This window comes from Alnus glutinosa, chromosome 6 (assembly GCF_958979055.1).
Source record: "Alnus glutinosa chromosome 6, dhAlnGlut1.1, whole genome shotgun sequence".
Taxonomy (NCBI): domain Eukaryota; kingdom Viridiplantae; phylum Streptophyta; class Magnoliopsida; order Fagales; family Betulaceae; genus Alnus; species Alnus glutinosa.
In genome coordinates this window covers 22,524,736-22,540,325 of record NC_084891.1, presented here as the reverse complement: position 1 = coordinate 22,540,325, position 15,590 = coordinate 22,524,736, and the positions used below count along the sequence as shown (strand labels likewise).

The following is a 15,590-nucleotide window of genomic DNA, read 5'->3' as shown; positions in this document are numbered from 1 at the left end:
GGCATTGCGTTATTTTCAACATTACCACCATGCTAACAGTCCAGAATACTAAGAAAGTTGAGCAAGTTAGGTATGCTTCATTCTGTCAAACACAAGTACTTCAAAGCATGCCACTTAAAATACTGGCTATATATATATATGCCTCTTAACCAGTGCTATGGATTGAACATGATTCAACTTTGAGCACATGCAAACAGAATTTTTATCCTATAAAACTTTACATACCCTTTTAAAGAGAAGAAAAATGAGATGACAGAATAGAATTTGTTATTGTCACAATTCAAAGACGGTTTCTCCAATTTAAACATAATATTAATTTGAGGAGAAATCATTAACTACGGATATGACATCAATTTTGCACTCAATTAAGACACCCTCACCCACCAAGTAGCCCTTTGATGTATCTTGGAGATCTCTCTTTGACAAAAAATTGTGGAAACCGTAGCCCTCGTTGGGATCAGAGAACCAGTTCTCAACTGTAAGGTAAGAGTTGGTCATATTATTAACTTTTCTTAGATTGGTTTTTCATGTAAATTTTCAGGAGAATTTTCTTCTGTTAAGGTCGAAAAGAAATGAAGGTTCAGAGCATATTTTTGTGAAAATCAAGAGAACAGACCTGTCTTTTCAAGGTGATTGCCATGGACTTGGTCCCTTATTCGCAGCTTGTATTTTGCGTACAATTTTCTGTTGGGAGGAAGAATTTCTGAATCACCTAAGCAGAGATAGAGAGACAAGCATGTGTCTGCTCCTGTTTCACTTCCTCCTGGCTTGAGCTTCAACTCCCTATATCCAAAATATAAAGCTAAAGGTTGTGAACTAACAGAATAAGTAAACCTACTTGAGACTGATATAAAAGAGCAAAACTAAAATCGTACCATCTTCGCCCTTCAACAGTAAAATGCTCAGAGAAATAAGCTTCCCCTTTCAAGTTCGAATAGTTGTCAATCCTCCAAGTAAAATAATTATGTTGAGGTTGATTTATCATCGACAAAGTCTCCCCTTTACCAGTAGCTTTAATAACAAAAACTTCCACCCCAAAGACACAAGTGTCATCAAGAAGATAACCATTTGATGGATCATTGAGAGTATCATGGGAAAGTAACTGGGCGAATCCCCATTCAGTCTTCAAGTTATGAAAGCGTCTTACTCTCCCATTTGCATCTAAGTTGTTGACATTCACAGGCAATTTAAAGTCACATATCAAATCCCAACATAAATACATTAGCGAGGTATATCCAGATGGACAAAGTGCAAGCAAAGCTTTCTTTAAACTTAAGCTCAAGTCTAATATTCTTGCAGTAAAAGAGTACACTATAAAAACTAAGTTTTGGGCGAAGCTACCTTGAATAGTGAGGTACTTGTCGCGGATTTGATCAAACACAAAGAATCTTATGTTCACGTTAACCTCCCAGCCAAGTGGAAGATCATTGGTATGTGCTATTGCCAAGTATAAAGAGATGTGACCATTCCCGTCGCTATTCTTTTTCCCATTTGGGTAAAGTACCAATCTCCTAGACATGGAAATGAAAATGCTCATAATTTTTTTATCCCAAAAAAAAAAAAAAAAAAAGAATAAAAAAAAACCAACAGCCGAAAGGAGAAGGAGAAGGAGAGGGATGAGAATTTCTCAAAATTCGGGTAGCCTAAGAGAGGGGACTGCAGGCCCTACCTTCCCCTGGTAGCCTAGGGTATCAAGCCCACCTGGCCAGGGCAGGTAGACCACACAACCCACCTCTTTTAGGCTGCTCGAATTTCACAGAAATTCGGCCAGCGTAATTAATTTCAGGGGATCCCTATACGAAGGGGAGTCCTCAAGATGCACCATTGGTAGCCGCCAACTTCAAACTCGCCCGAGTGACATTTTTCCTCCTCCATCCCAAACAGTAATGAGAAATTCTTGATTTGAAATGTATAATGAGTCGGTGGGTGATCTCTAATGGATTGTACGATTCCTGAGATAAAAATAAAGAAACAAAAAACATTCAGATTCAAAAAATATAAAGCTAATTATTGTGATACTTTTTTGTTAATAGTTATATATTCAATCAGAGGTCATTGAGTTGGACAGTAGAGTGGTTCTTAAAGTTCCAATTCTGTTATATCAAACCTTTGGCTATTTATTTAGCCAATTGGTAGCTCTCCACCTCTAAAGAGGGGAGTTTTGGGTTATATCCATTGCAGATTCAATCCCATAATTTCGTACATCTATTTACCGTACATAATTGACCTAGCATAGATTGTGCAGAGCTAGCCTAGAGTTGAATGTTACCCTCTTCAAAAATATACTATGAAATAAATAAAAGTTCATATTAAATATGACTGAAGTAAGTGCAGCTTGGAGTACTTCACTAAGTATTCCATCATGCTGGTTTTTAAGTTAATTTTTCAACATTACTCAATTTTAACTCAAATACATGTTTGAGATGCAATCAGGAATTCTGGCCTTGCAGCTTTTTCGTACAGTTCTTTTGGTAAGTCGGTGTTCATACGCATCTGCCCATTGGCAAAGATATTCAGGAAAAACTGTTGGTGGGTAATATTCAGTCCATTGCCAACTCCAAAAGTGTCCAAGTCGCAGCATCAGAATCTAACCCAGAATTGAGCAAATGCAACTACTTTCGATACTTTTTGACAATGAATACTAAATAACATCAAACAAGTCACCAAAAATCAGAGAGAGAGTATACCACTTGCATCATTGTCGACAGCAGGGAGAGGATGGCAAGTTTTCTCTTCCATGTCTTCCTTTTGAACTCTTCTTTCTCCTGGCAGTCCTATGTAATGTAAGGGAGAACTGCTTCTGATATTTTGAGGAAGCTCAAAGGACTATGGCCCTGCATGCATTAAGGAAGGACTTTCAATATATCTGAAATCCCTTGGATTCTCGCTATGACTAGCACTTGTAAAGGCCTTACCACACTGACACCACCTCTCACGCTGAACAGGACATGAACTGATGAACTCCCTATTAGAGTTAAAGAAAAGAATTTTTCTTTCCTTTGTATAGTTACTCTGTTTTAGTCTCTGTTAGTTCAGTTATTTTTTGTTATAGTTGTTAGTTCAGTTTTTAGGCTTGTATTACTCAGCTTATATATATATTTGTAAAGGTTGACTCTTGACTGACTACTATTCAGATAATAAGAATTCCTTCTCTTCATTTCTCTGTTTTTTGCACTCTTTCTCTCTGTACTTTCTAGAATTTGATATGGTATCAGAGCAAACATCAATGGAGTCTGAGATTCCATCTTCATCTTCTCCACTCCCTCCTGTCGATAATCCAGCAAACACTGATAATCAACCGTTTCAATTCTCCATTTCTCCTTCCATTTTCACAAATCCAGCAAGTCCGTTTTATCTCCCTCATGGAGAATCTCTGGGAACAATTCTTGTTTCTTAGCCCTTAATCGGCGAAAATTACAACACCTGGAGCCGCTCAATGATCATGGCGCTCACCGCCAAAAACAAATTGGCTTTCGTCAATGGTTCCCTTCTTCAACCTGCCGTTGAATCTGGCGTTGAGTATCAAGCTTGGATATGCTGCAACAATATGGTCTTGTCATGGATCCTCAATTCCGTTTCCAAAGAAATTGCCGCGAGCGTGATTTACATCGATACATGCCATGGCATGTGGCTCGATCTGAAGGAACGTTTCTCTCAGAAGAACGGACCTAGGGTTTTTCAGTTGCAGAAATCCATTTCGACACTTACGCAAGATAACTCTTCTGTGAGCTGCTATTTCACTCAGCTCCAATCCCTATGGGATGAGCTGAGCAATTATCGACATATTCCTCCGTGTTCTTGTGGAGGAATGAAAGTCGTCGCAGCACACTATCACCAAGAATATGTTTATCAATTTCTCATGGGACTAAATGAGTCTTTTACTGCGATTTGAGGTCAGATACTTATCATGGAGCCTCTGCCTTCAATCAACAAGGTTTTCTCTATGATCACTCAAGAGGAAAAGCAGCAAGAAATCTCCGTCAAGAATCCTCCTTTCAATCTGGAATCTGTTGCTCTTATGACTGCACCAGTGGCTCAGTTCGTCAAGCAGCCCTATCGGAAAGACAAACCTGTTTGTACTCATTGTAAAGTACCCGGCCATACTGTCGACAAGTGTTATTGGCTTCATGGTTTCTCCCCAGGGTTCAAGTTCACCAAGAACCTCAATAAGCCTTCTTCTTCACATTCTGCAAATAACGTGCAAGAATCTGATTTGGTTTCGGTCACTCAACCTCAGCAGCATGATCCTCCACATGCTGTTCCTCAACTGACTATTACGCATGTTCAATGTCAACAGCTTCTCTCCCTGTTACAACAACAATCCCTCGTTCAACAGCCTTTTGCAAACATGGCAGGTAGTATTCCTACTACTCCATCTGCTCCGGCTTCCAGTTCTTCTTCAGTAACAGGTTCTTTCTCTCATTTCTTTTCTCTCAATCCTAAATATTCAGTTTTTTCTTCTACTTCTATTCCAAAATTTCCACCTTCTACTTCAAAATTCACTCCCTGGATTATTGATACAGGGGCAACTGATCATATGATCAATTGTCCATCTCTTTTCACTATTATCACTGCAGTAGTTTCCACTTATGTCAAACTTCCAAACGGTTCTGTAGTTCCTGTCACACACATAGGAGCTGTTGTTATTTCAGCCAATCTTACATTGAATGAAGTTTTGTGTGTTCCTTCATTCACCTTTAATCTCATTTCGGCTAGCAAGATTATTAAATTTTTGAAAGCGTGTCTTATCTTTCTTGCTGGTTTTTGCTTTATACAGAATTTGTGCCCTTGGAGGACGATTGGAGTGGGTAGGGAAGAAGGTGACCTATTCTACTTGCTGTAGGATTTGAAGGTTTCTTCCAAACCATCCTCATCATACACTACTTGTTTCAATTCAATTAAAACCTCTTTAAGTGATGTATGGCACTATAGGTTAGGTCATCCATCCTTCACCCGAATGCACTTATTGCATAATAAATTTCCTGAGATATCTTGTAATTCTCATGACATTTGCATTGTTTGTCCCTTAGCTAGACAGCATCGACTTCCTTTCCCTGTACACACAAGTGTGAGTTGTATGCCTTTTGAAATAATTCATTGTGACATTTAGGGGCCAATGGCCACTTCTTCAATAAATGGTTCACGTTACTTTCTTACTATTGTTAATGATCATACCCGGTTTACTTGGGTACACTTGATGAAATCCAAAGCACAAACTCGTTCTTTAATACAATCCTTTTTTAACCTTGTTCAAACACAATTTAACTTCAAAATCAAATGTTTGCGTTCTGATAATGGTTCAGAATTTAAAACGGATGATTTTTTTCTTCCCATGGCACCATTCATCAACTAAGTTGTGTTGAAACTCCACAACAAAATGCTGTTGTGGAGCGCAAACATCAACACTTGCTGAATGTTGCTAGGGCTTTGAGATTTCAATCTCAAGTTCCTCTTTCTTTTTTGGGGTGACTGTATTTTAACAGCCGTTCATCTTATCAACCGGATCCCAACTCCTGTTTTGTCAAATAAAACCCCCCATGAATTGCTATTTTCTACTTCACCGTCTTATTCACATCTAAAAGTCTTTGGATGTTTAGCTTATATTTCCACTCTATCTAGGCATAGAACTAAATTTGATTCACGGGCTACTCCTTGTGTTTTTATTGGATAACCTTTTGGCACAAAATGATACAAATTTTTTCAATTTGCATACACAATCTATTGTTGTTTCCCGAGATGCTGTCTTTCATGAACAAATATTTCCTTTTGCCATTAATCTCACACAATCTTCTCGTGATGGTTGTTTTCTTCCTTTTAAATCATCCAATTCGCAAATTTCTTTACCTATTTCTATTGATACCTCTTATGACTTTCCTGTTTTTCTACCATCTTATTCTTCACATTTTCAATCTCCATCACAACCATCTGCATCTTATCAACCAGAAACACATGCTTCTCCTCAACCAAAACCAATTCATCAACCAGATTCTTTTCTCCACAAGAATCTCACTCACAATCCCATCCTATAAATACTTTGCCTTAGCAGCCTTTAGACATATCTCTTCCATCATTCTCTCAACCTTCTACTCTTCGACAATCCACAAGAATTAAAACCAAGCCTCGGTACCTGCAGAATTATCATTGTCAATTGGCTTCTTCTTTCCCATCTCTAGTTTCCTCCATAGCACAACATTCAGGTATTCCTTACTCTTTATCTCATTACGTTTCTTATGATCGTTTGTCTCCTGCATATAGACATTTCTGTTCTTCAATTTCTGCTCAATGTGAACCTAGTTTTTATCATGAGATTGTTAAATTTGATCATTGGCGTGATGCTATGTCAGCTGAGATTTCAGCTTTAGAGGCTAATAAAACTTGGGTTGTTTGTGATCTCCTACCTCATAAACATCCAATCGGGTGTAAGTGGGTTTATAAAATCAAACATAAGGCTGATGGTAGTATTGAAAGGTATAAGGCTCGGCTAGTGGCTAAGGGGTATACTCAATGTGAGGTTTTGGACAATCATGACACTTTTTCCCCTGTAGCAAAAATGACCACTGTTAGGTGTTTTTTGGCCCTAGCTGCTGCCAAGAATAGGTTTTTACACCAATTGGATGTTAACAATGCTTTTTTGCATGGTGATTTACATGAGGAGGTTTACATGAAAATGCCTCTGGGATTTGGTGTTAAGGGGGAGTCTAAGGTGTGTCGGCTCACCAAGTCTCTCTATGACTTGAAGCAAGCCTCAAGGCAATGGTTTTCTAAACTTTCATCAACTCTTATTGATCTTGGTTTTGTCCAATCAAAGGAAAATTACTCCTTGTTCACTCGGGTGCAAGGTTCTTCTTTCATTGCTTTACTTATTTATGTTGATGATGTGGCCATTGCAAACAATGATTCTGATGCTATTTCTTCCTTCATTACTATGCTGAATGACAAATTTAAACTCAAGGATTTGTGTTCTTTAAAATACTTTCTTGGCCTAGAGATTGCCCGGTCCTCTAGTGGAATTTCTGTTAGCCAAAGGAAGTATGCTTTAGAGATCTTAGAAGATTCCAACTTGTTGGCATCAAAACCTGCTCAATTTCCTATGGAGCAGAATTTAAAATTGTCTAGAGGTGATGGTGTTCTCATTTCAGATCCCACTGTTTTTAGAAGATTGATTGTCCGACTCCTTTATTTGACTATTACTCGGCCTGACCTGGCTTATTCAGTTCAAACTTTAAGTCAGTTTATGGATAAACCGAGACAACCCCATCTTGATGCAGCTCACCGGGTTCTTAGATATATCAAGTCTACTCCAGCTCAAGGCCTTTTCTTCCCTGCAAAATTAGATATACATATCAAGGCTTTTTGTGATGCTGATTGGGCAGGGTGTTTGGATACCCGTAAGTCCATCACAGGTTGTTGTGTTTTTATTGGTGACTCTCTCATCTCATGGAAATCTAAGAAGCAACAAATTGTTTCACGTTCTTCTGTTGAATCCGAATATAGGTCCATGGTCTCAACCTGTTGTGAACTTATGTGGCTTCGTTCCTTGCTTAAGGATCTGTTGGTTCCTCATCCACAGGCCGCCTTCTTATATTGTGACAGTGAAGTAGCTCTTCACATTGCTGCAAATCCCGTGTATCATGAACGAACAAAGCACATCGAAATAGTCTGTCATCTTATTCGGGAAAAGATTCAGCTTGGCTTCATCAAGACTTTTCATGTCTCCTTTAAACATCAGCTTGCAGATATTCTAACTAAACCACTTGGATGTACTCTTTTTCACCAGTTGATGTCCAAGATGTCTGTCAAGGACATATGCCATCCATCTTGAGGGAGAGTATTAGAGTTAAAGAAAAGAATTTTTCTTTCCTTTGTATAGTTACTCTGTTTTAGTCTCTGTTAGTTCAGTTATTTTTTGTTATAGTTGTTAGTTCAGTTTTTAGGCTTGTATTACTCAGCCTATATATATATTTGTAAAGGTTGACTCTTGACTGACTACTATTCAGATAATAAGAATTCATTCTCTTCATTTCTTTGTTTTCCGCACTCTTTCTCTCTGTTCTTTCTAGAATTTGATACTCCCTCCTCAAATACACTTTAACAGGATTCGCAATTAATGGAGAGGAGAAATTAAACCGAGAATCAAAGGAGTTGGGTAGAGAATTAGGGAAACATTTTGGATGATATGCCGAATTTCGTTCGAATTATTATTTTTTATATATCGAATTTTTCCTTCTATTTTCACTTGTCCAAGAAATACAACAAGTTATATAACTTTTTCAAGATCTTTAACTAGGCTTGGCAATTCGGGTTGTCGTGTCAACCCATTTGGTTGGCGTGTCAACCCGTTTAGCTAATTTGATAAAAAAAATGCGTTATTAACACGTCATAAATATGTCATAAACGGGTCATTAACGTGTCATAAACGGGTTGACGGGTCATAAACGGGTTATAGCCTAAACCCAAACCCTATATATTCGTGTCGTGTTCGTGTCAGATTCATAGGTCGTGTCAAAATTGTCAAGCTTATCTTTAACGCCCATGTTTTCTGAATGGTACATAAACACAACACGAAAAAAGCAAAAGAAAAAGGAAAAAAAAATTACCTCAGCATTAACGGCGATGAAATTGGATGAAGTTATTCAGTACGGACGCGAAGCCTGGGGGTTCTATTCAGAGTCCCACCTCCGGTTAGATCTCCGATCCTGAAAGTCTCAATCTTCACCTTCCTCAACTTTCATTGCTTTCCTGTAAAGCCTCACAGTGTTGCTCAGTTTACTTCTGTTATGTTTGTAAAGTTGAATACTTTACCGGAGTGATTGATACTTTTGCGTTTGAAGTGCGTTTGACTCGGTCTAAAGAAAAAGAAAAAGAGTCCCATGATAGGGGTACCGTTTGGGAACCCCAATGTTTTTGTTTTTTGAACTTTTTACATTTTACTTTTTTATTTTATTTTATTTTATTTTTTTTATACCATATTAATAATTTTTTTTTATTATTTAAATAAAAAAATTTACTACAAAACAACAATTTTTTTTCACTTTTTATAAAATAATTTCAATTTTTTTTTGATATTTTTTATCACATCAATCACTTCTTACTACTATTCAAACAAAAATTTTACGACACAACCATTTACTAAACGGTAATTACTGCTCCGTTTGTTTTGATGTAAAATATTTTTTGTTGTTAAGTACTTTTAACGAAATTATTTTCAAGAAAAAAAAAATTCTTAAATTTTTTTTCGACGTTTAACTTGTACAAAAAAATAACGGCGAAAAATCATCGGTGACGAGATTGTCCCCTGACCGGTAAGATTTCGGCTACTGTCACTGGATTCCAAAGATGGAGACCAGAATCTGAAGACAATAGCCAAATTTCAACCAGTTTAAAGCCAAAAAATGATTGTCAGTACAATAGAAATCATTGCCACCTTGACCGTAAATTATTTTCTAGATTTACAATCAGGCTTGCACAATAGGCTTTCATTAAAATCAACAAACTATACAACTATTGAAAATTACAATTTCATAAATAAACTCGGGATATTCTTTCATCAAAATTTTCTTCACTGATTGTTGGATAGCAGCCTTCGCCAAAAGATGGGCTGCTATGTTTGCTTCCCTCTTGGAATGCATCATGTGCCATGGCCAGAAGCTAAGCAGAATTATCTTCGAATCGATCATCAATTAAATTACCATACCTGCTCTAAGATTGGTCTTCCTTCCGAAGCGCATGTATAATTTCCAAAGCATCACCCACAGAATGATATTGTGTGGACCTAGATCTCTGCAAAATTCACAGCTTTCTAAGTCATAAAGGCATCTGCAACAGTTAGATCAATTACGTACACCCTGAAAGAATGAACACATTGTTGCCAATACCTTATCATCATGGTCTCTAACAATCACAACCGCACGTAATCATCATTTTCCTTGTATTATCAATAGACGCATTCTAGTTAATTTTGTACACACCACTAGGAGGAAACACCCACTTGGGTACAATTGTATCTAGCTTTCGTACCTCTTTATTATTTTTCCTTATGTTCCAGTTCTACCACATAGAAATCCTCAACAGCTAGCGTCCTTCGCATTTTTAACAAGTTGTGTTGGGTGCAAGAGATCTCTACCAAATACCACTGCATTTCTACATAGCCATATCCTTCTAGCAAGTACTGTGGCCATTAATTCGAATTCCCACTTCCAAAACCTGTCCAATATATAGCTTGCATGCAATTTGAGAAAAGTCATCCACGCCACTAGAACAGTTTTGAATTTTTCTAGAGCAGTCCCCCATACATCACCTGATGATGGATTGCTACAAAATATGACATGTATTTGTCTCCTCCACCCCACGTAGGCACGTACAGATTGGGCACAAAGGATCTTTAGTCACTCTTTTCTTAAATAATTTTTCTTTAGTTGGCAGCAAATTATTACAAGCATTTCAAAGAAAAACTTTCACCACCCAAGGATATTTACAGACCAAAAATTCTTCCATGCGTTGCTATGCTCAGAGGCTCTGGAACACTCATCTGAAGGCTCAAACCTGCATGAATTTTTTTTTTTTCCTTATGATATGCAATTTTTACAGAAAGAATTTCATTTGACGAACCACTACAAATTATTTATCGGTATGTTCATTGGAATTGATTGGCTGGCATATACTGCAACCTCCTCATCATTAATTTTTTTTTTTTTTAATTATTATTATTTTTTTACAAGAGACACGTTCTACCACCCTGTATCTAATTTATTTATATATTTTTATCTTTGAAAAAAAAAATTTAAAAAGCAAAATTTACAAAAAAAAAAAAAAACAACAACAACACATAGTAACGAAGTCAATGAGACTGCTCAAATGTTAAAGGTTCTTTCTGTAGAAACATGGCTAAACAATTGGGAGGTACTTTATTGTTAAGAAAAATTAAATCCCCGAAAGAAATAATTCATTTACATAGACAAAAAGCATTATCAACATAACCCCTATATAGGACTACTTCCTCGGCTACTTTCACTTAAATGGCAAAGGAGTAAATTTAATTTTCACCAACAGGTCTCATGTAATATTATTTCAAATAAATGCCCATCCTCTGACTTCAAAATTATCATTAGATTTGTGTGTATCTAATATCGTACGCATAACCTCACAGATTTAATAATAATTTTGAATAATGAAATAATAAAATAAGAACCATAAAAAGATGTATAACAGGTCTCTTCATGTATATATGTCATCAACGCGAGTACATGTCATCAAGAAACTGAATAAGTGAACAAGTGTTAAATACAATTTATACATGGCTTCGAGTAAATTCTTTAGCTATAAAAAAACAATATAAAAATTTGACCTCAGTTTTAAATTAATCGCCTTCAAGTTGCAATTTGCAACAATATATTTTATGTGCTTGTTAAATCATTGCAATCGAGAACCTCAGCAATTATTTGTTAACTGAAGTAATAAAAACTCAGTACAATTGCAAACTAAAATAATTGCAATTTAAACCTTTAGTAACTCCTTAACTAAAAAAAAAATGGAAGTCGTATTTAATTAGACGAACTTGAACACTCTTGAAAACTTAGTTATTAACTGCTTTCGCTTTTCGTTAAAACCATTAACCGCAATCGGCTTAGGCGATTATGCAGTTGCAATTATTAGTGGTTAGCGGTTAATAACAGTCCAACTAGTTATACTCTTCTGGCCCTTAGGAATTTAACTTGAGAATGTAAGCCAAAGATTGAATTACTTAATAAAAATTCTACCTTTTCGATTTATATTTAATTGTCAATTTAAATATGAATTTCTTCAAATTTAGAATGTATCAAATCATAAAAAAAAAAAAAAATCAAATCTAATCAAGATATGAAAAGCTTTCAATCAAATTTTAGTTTTAAAACGAAAGTTTCTCTTTATCGAAATTTATAAACCTTTTCCTTTGATTTTTATTCCATTATATATATATATATATATATTAATTTGAGGAGAAATCCTTAACCACAGATTTGACATCAATTTTGTATTCAATGAACAAACCATCATCAATCAAGTAGTCCTGTGATGTATCTTGGAGATCTATCTTTGACAAAAACTTGGGAAAACCGTAAGTCACGGAGTCAGAGAACCAGTACTCAGCTGTAAGGTAAGAATTGGTCATATTATTAGCTTTTCTTAGATTGGTTTTTCATTTAAATTTTTTGGAGATCGAATTAAGTCAACGAGAAGAGAAGGTTTAGAGCATCTTTTTGTGAAAGTCAAGAGAACAGACCTGTCTTTTCAAGATGATTGTTATTGATTTGGTTCCTTATTCGCACCTTGTATTTTGAGTACAACTTTCTGTTGGGAGGAAGACTTTCTAAATCATCATCTAAACAGAGATAGATAGACAAGTATTTGTTGGCTCCTGCTCCTCCTCCCTCCGGCTCGAGCCTCAACTTCCCATATTCAAAATATAATGATAAAGGTTGTAACCTATAGCAGAATAAGTAAAGCTGTAAGTGAGACTGATATAGAAGAGCAAAACGCCAATCCTGCATACCATCTTCGCCCTTCCACAATGAATTGCTCAGATAAATAAACTTCATCTTTCAAGGCCGAATAGTCGTCAATCCTCCAAGTGAAATAATTAGGCTGAGGTTGATTTACCATCGACAAATTCTCCCCTCTACAAGTACCTTTAATGACAAAAACTTCCACCCCAAAGACACACGTGTCATCAACAAGATAACCATTTGATGATTCATTGAGAATATCGTGAGAAAGTAACTGGGCGAATCCCCATTCAGTCATCAGTTTATGAAAGCATCTTAATATCCCATTTGCATCTGAGTTGTTGAGGTTCACAAGCAATTGTAAAAAGCAAAGCTCGCATTAAACTTGCGCACAAGCCTAACATTCTCGCAGTAAAAACTAAGTTTTTTGCGAATTAAACTACCTTGAATAGTTAGGTACTTGTCTCGGATTTGATCAAACACAAAGCATCTTATGTTCACGTTAACCTCCCAGCCAAGTGGAAGATCATCCGTAGCTGCTATTGCTAAGAATAGAGAGATGTGACCATTGCCGTTGCTTTTCTTATTCCCATTTGGGTAGAGCACCAATCTCCTAGAGATGGAAATGAAAATTATCATATTTTATTATTAAAAAAAATGAAGAAAAAGAAACCAATAGCTGAAAGGAGAATTAGAGTCCTGAAGATGCACCATTGATAGCCCCCAACTTCAAACTGTCCTGAGTGGCATTTTTCCTCCTTCATCCCTAACAGTAATGAGAAATTCTTGATTTAAAATGTATAATGATCATGAGCTGGTCAGACGTCTGTACGTATTGGAACGAACTATTCCTGAGATAAAAATGAATTAAAAAAAAAATTATATTCAAGAGATCGAAATGATACATTTACAAACTAAACTAACCATGGAATCTCTTTTTCTATATATATATATATATATGGGATCTACGTATCAAATAATTATTTTAAAAAAAAAAAAAGAAAGTTGTTGAAATTAAATAGAGTTGTAAACCGATCATATCTCTATATTAAAAAATATAATATAAAACAAGTCATCAAAAATCAGAAAGCGAGCAAAAGAGAGAGAGAATGCAACTTGCATCATTGTCAGCAGGGTGAGGATCTTCCATGTCTTTCTTTTGAACTCTTCTTTCTCCTGGTTGTCCTATTTAACGTAAAGGAGAGTACTGCTTCTGATATTTTGAGGAAGCTCGAAGGACTATATATGGCCCTGCATGTATGCATTAAAGGAAGGAGTTTCAATATATATGTGTGTGTGTATCGTGTATGACTTTAATTCAAGCAAAGTCAGTGTGTCGCCCACTGCTGTTTGGTGAAGCCACACATTTTTCTTTGAGACACATCGGGTATGTTTAGCAAGTGAGTAGTGGGTTGTTAATTTTAGAATTAGTAAAAAGTAATGATGTGATATAAATTATAAAATAAAAATAATTTGTATAGGAAAGTAAAAAAAATTTGTATTGCAATGGATTTTTTTTTTTGAATAGTAATAAAAAAATTATTGATGTGATATAAAAAGTAAAAAAAATTAGAATGTTTTGATATTGATTATTAGGGTCCATTTAGGTTTGCGATTTCAAAAAAGTATGATTTAAAATAACGATTTTAAAATGTGCGATTTGAAAAAAGTGGTTTTTGAAAACGCAGTTAAGCGTTTGGCAAACCCGCAGTTTAACCTTTAAAATCGCAAATTAGCCTTTAAAATTCTGCGTTTTCAAAAAAACACCATCTTACTTGCGATTTGAAAAAGCAGATTTTCTGCGTTTTCAAATCGCAATTTTTAAAAACGCAGTTCCCAAATAATTTATGTTCTGCGATTTGGTTTAAAATCGTACTTATTGTCTACGAAATAGCAATCCCAAACGCATCTTTATTGAAAAATGTAAAAATTAATTAAAAAAAAATGTGAATAGTGACGGCCATCTATTCTTTTCCGGTCATGGCGTTTCCAAACAAGGCCATTGAAATGAAAAATGCTTCTTACACAACAACTATATACAACAATTACACAACTCTACTCACATGGAGTGAGATTCATGTGAATGAGACTTACTACATGAGTTCCACCGCATATGAATAGAGTTATACAATTATTATGTATGGTTTGTGCAGGAGGATTTTTTTTTTTTTTTTGCTTGATTACTTTTCGGTTAAGGCTTCTCACTTTATTTCTTAGATAAGTCTTGCCTTGCTTCATGGTGAACTATTATGACTTCACCATTCGGTCATTTATAAAAGGAACAGTAGTGAGAGGCAGCTAGGAATGTGGGTGCAATCCAACAACAGAGAGAAAAAGAGAGTTGCAGTCGCTTCATTCGAGAGTCTCACACTAGTATTTTCTTACGCTTTGTAGTGCCGATCACGGCTTAGAGAATCGGAGGAGGTTTTCTCCTTTGTTTATTATTATTATTATTATTTATTTTTATTTGAGAGTGAGATTTAAATGTATTGAAGCTTTTGAATTTCAGTGATTCTCTTAGTTCTGCTTTTTGTACTTTATTATTTTGTTAGTAAATTTTTCTTGTATCGTCTTCACCAATAAATATAAGCTTGTTAAATCGAACCATTTAAATTTTAATGTCTTATGTGATTGTTTATTAATTTTTTATTCTACTATTTTCTGTTTCTTTAGTGATTCATAAAATTAGTTTTGTTACACCAATATTGGTTGTACTCAATGGCCGTTTCTTTCTCTTGCCTGGGAAATTGGTCTTATTTATTTCTCTCAATCGGATGAAATGAATCAACGATAACTTTTAAGCTTCCCAATACGTCGGATGAAATGCCTTGGTTTCCATATTCTTTTTTTCTTTTGGTCAGATATGATTCATATGAACCGAAGAAAAAAAAATATAAAATTAAACTGTTAAAAAATTAAAAAAGTTCACATTAACCATTTTTATATAAAAAGGTTATTATAAAATGGAAACAAAACATTACATGTTCTTTATTATCATTTTTACAACTAAAGGTATTTTTTTTTTTTTTTTTAGTAATGATTCATTGCAACTTTTTATACAATTTTTTACCACCTTATTTATGTGACAATGTGGTCTCTCACCTAAAC

The 15,590-nt window shown here is 35.5% G+C and overlaps 2 protein-coding genes across 3 annotated transcripts; both read right to left on the bottom strand.

The window, feature by feature from the left end:
- Positions 1-227: 227 nt before the first annotated feature.
- Positions 228-8,826, bottom strand: LOC133870901 (BTB/POZ and MATH domain-containing protein 5-like). 2 transcript variants are annotated; one of them, XM_062308173.1, is made up of 7 exons: positions 8,598-8,826; positions 2,688-2,834; positions 1,823-1,952; positions 1,342-1,511; positions 876-1,161; positions 617-783; positions 228-476 (listed from the first exon to the last, which is right to left on the bottom strand). In XM_062308173.1, the coding sequence occupies exons 2-7, from the start codon at positions 2,737-2,739 to the stop codon at positions 313-315; spliced, it is 969 nt and encodes a 322-aa protein (XP_062164157.1). In that variant the 5' UTR covers positions 2,740-2,834; positions 8,598-8,826; the 3' UTR covers positions 228-312. The 2 variants fall into 2 exon arrangements, with proteins under 2 accessions (XP_062164157.1, XP_062164158.1); XM_062308174.1 differs by lacking the exon at positions 2,688-2,834.
- Positions 8,827-11,965: 3,139 nt separating this feature from the next.
- Positions 11,966-12,780, bottom strand: LOC133871625 (MATH domain and coiled-coil domain-containing protein At3g58250-like). The gene is made up of 3 exons (XM_062309051.1): positions 12,530-12,780; positions 12,260-12,462; positions 11,966-12,126 (listed from the first exon to the last, which is right to left on the bottom strand). Exons 1-3 carry the CDS (start codon positions 12,778-12,780, stop codon positions 11,966-11,968), a joined length of 615 nt encoding a protein of 204 aa, XP_062165035.1.
- Between the last annotated feature and the right edge of the window lie 2,810 nt (positions 12,781-15,590).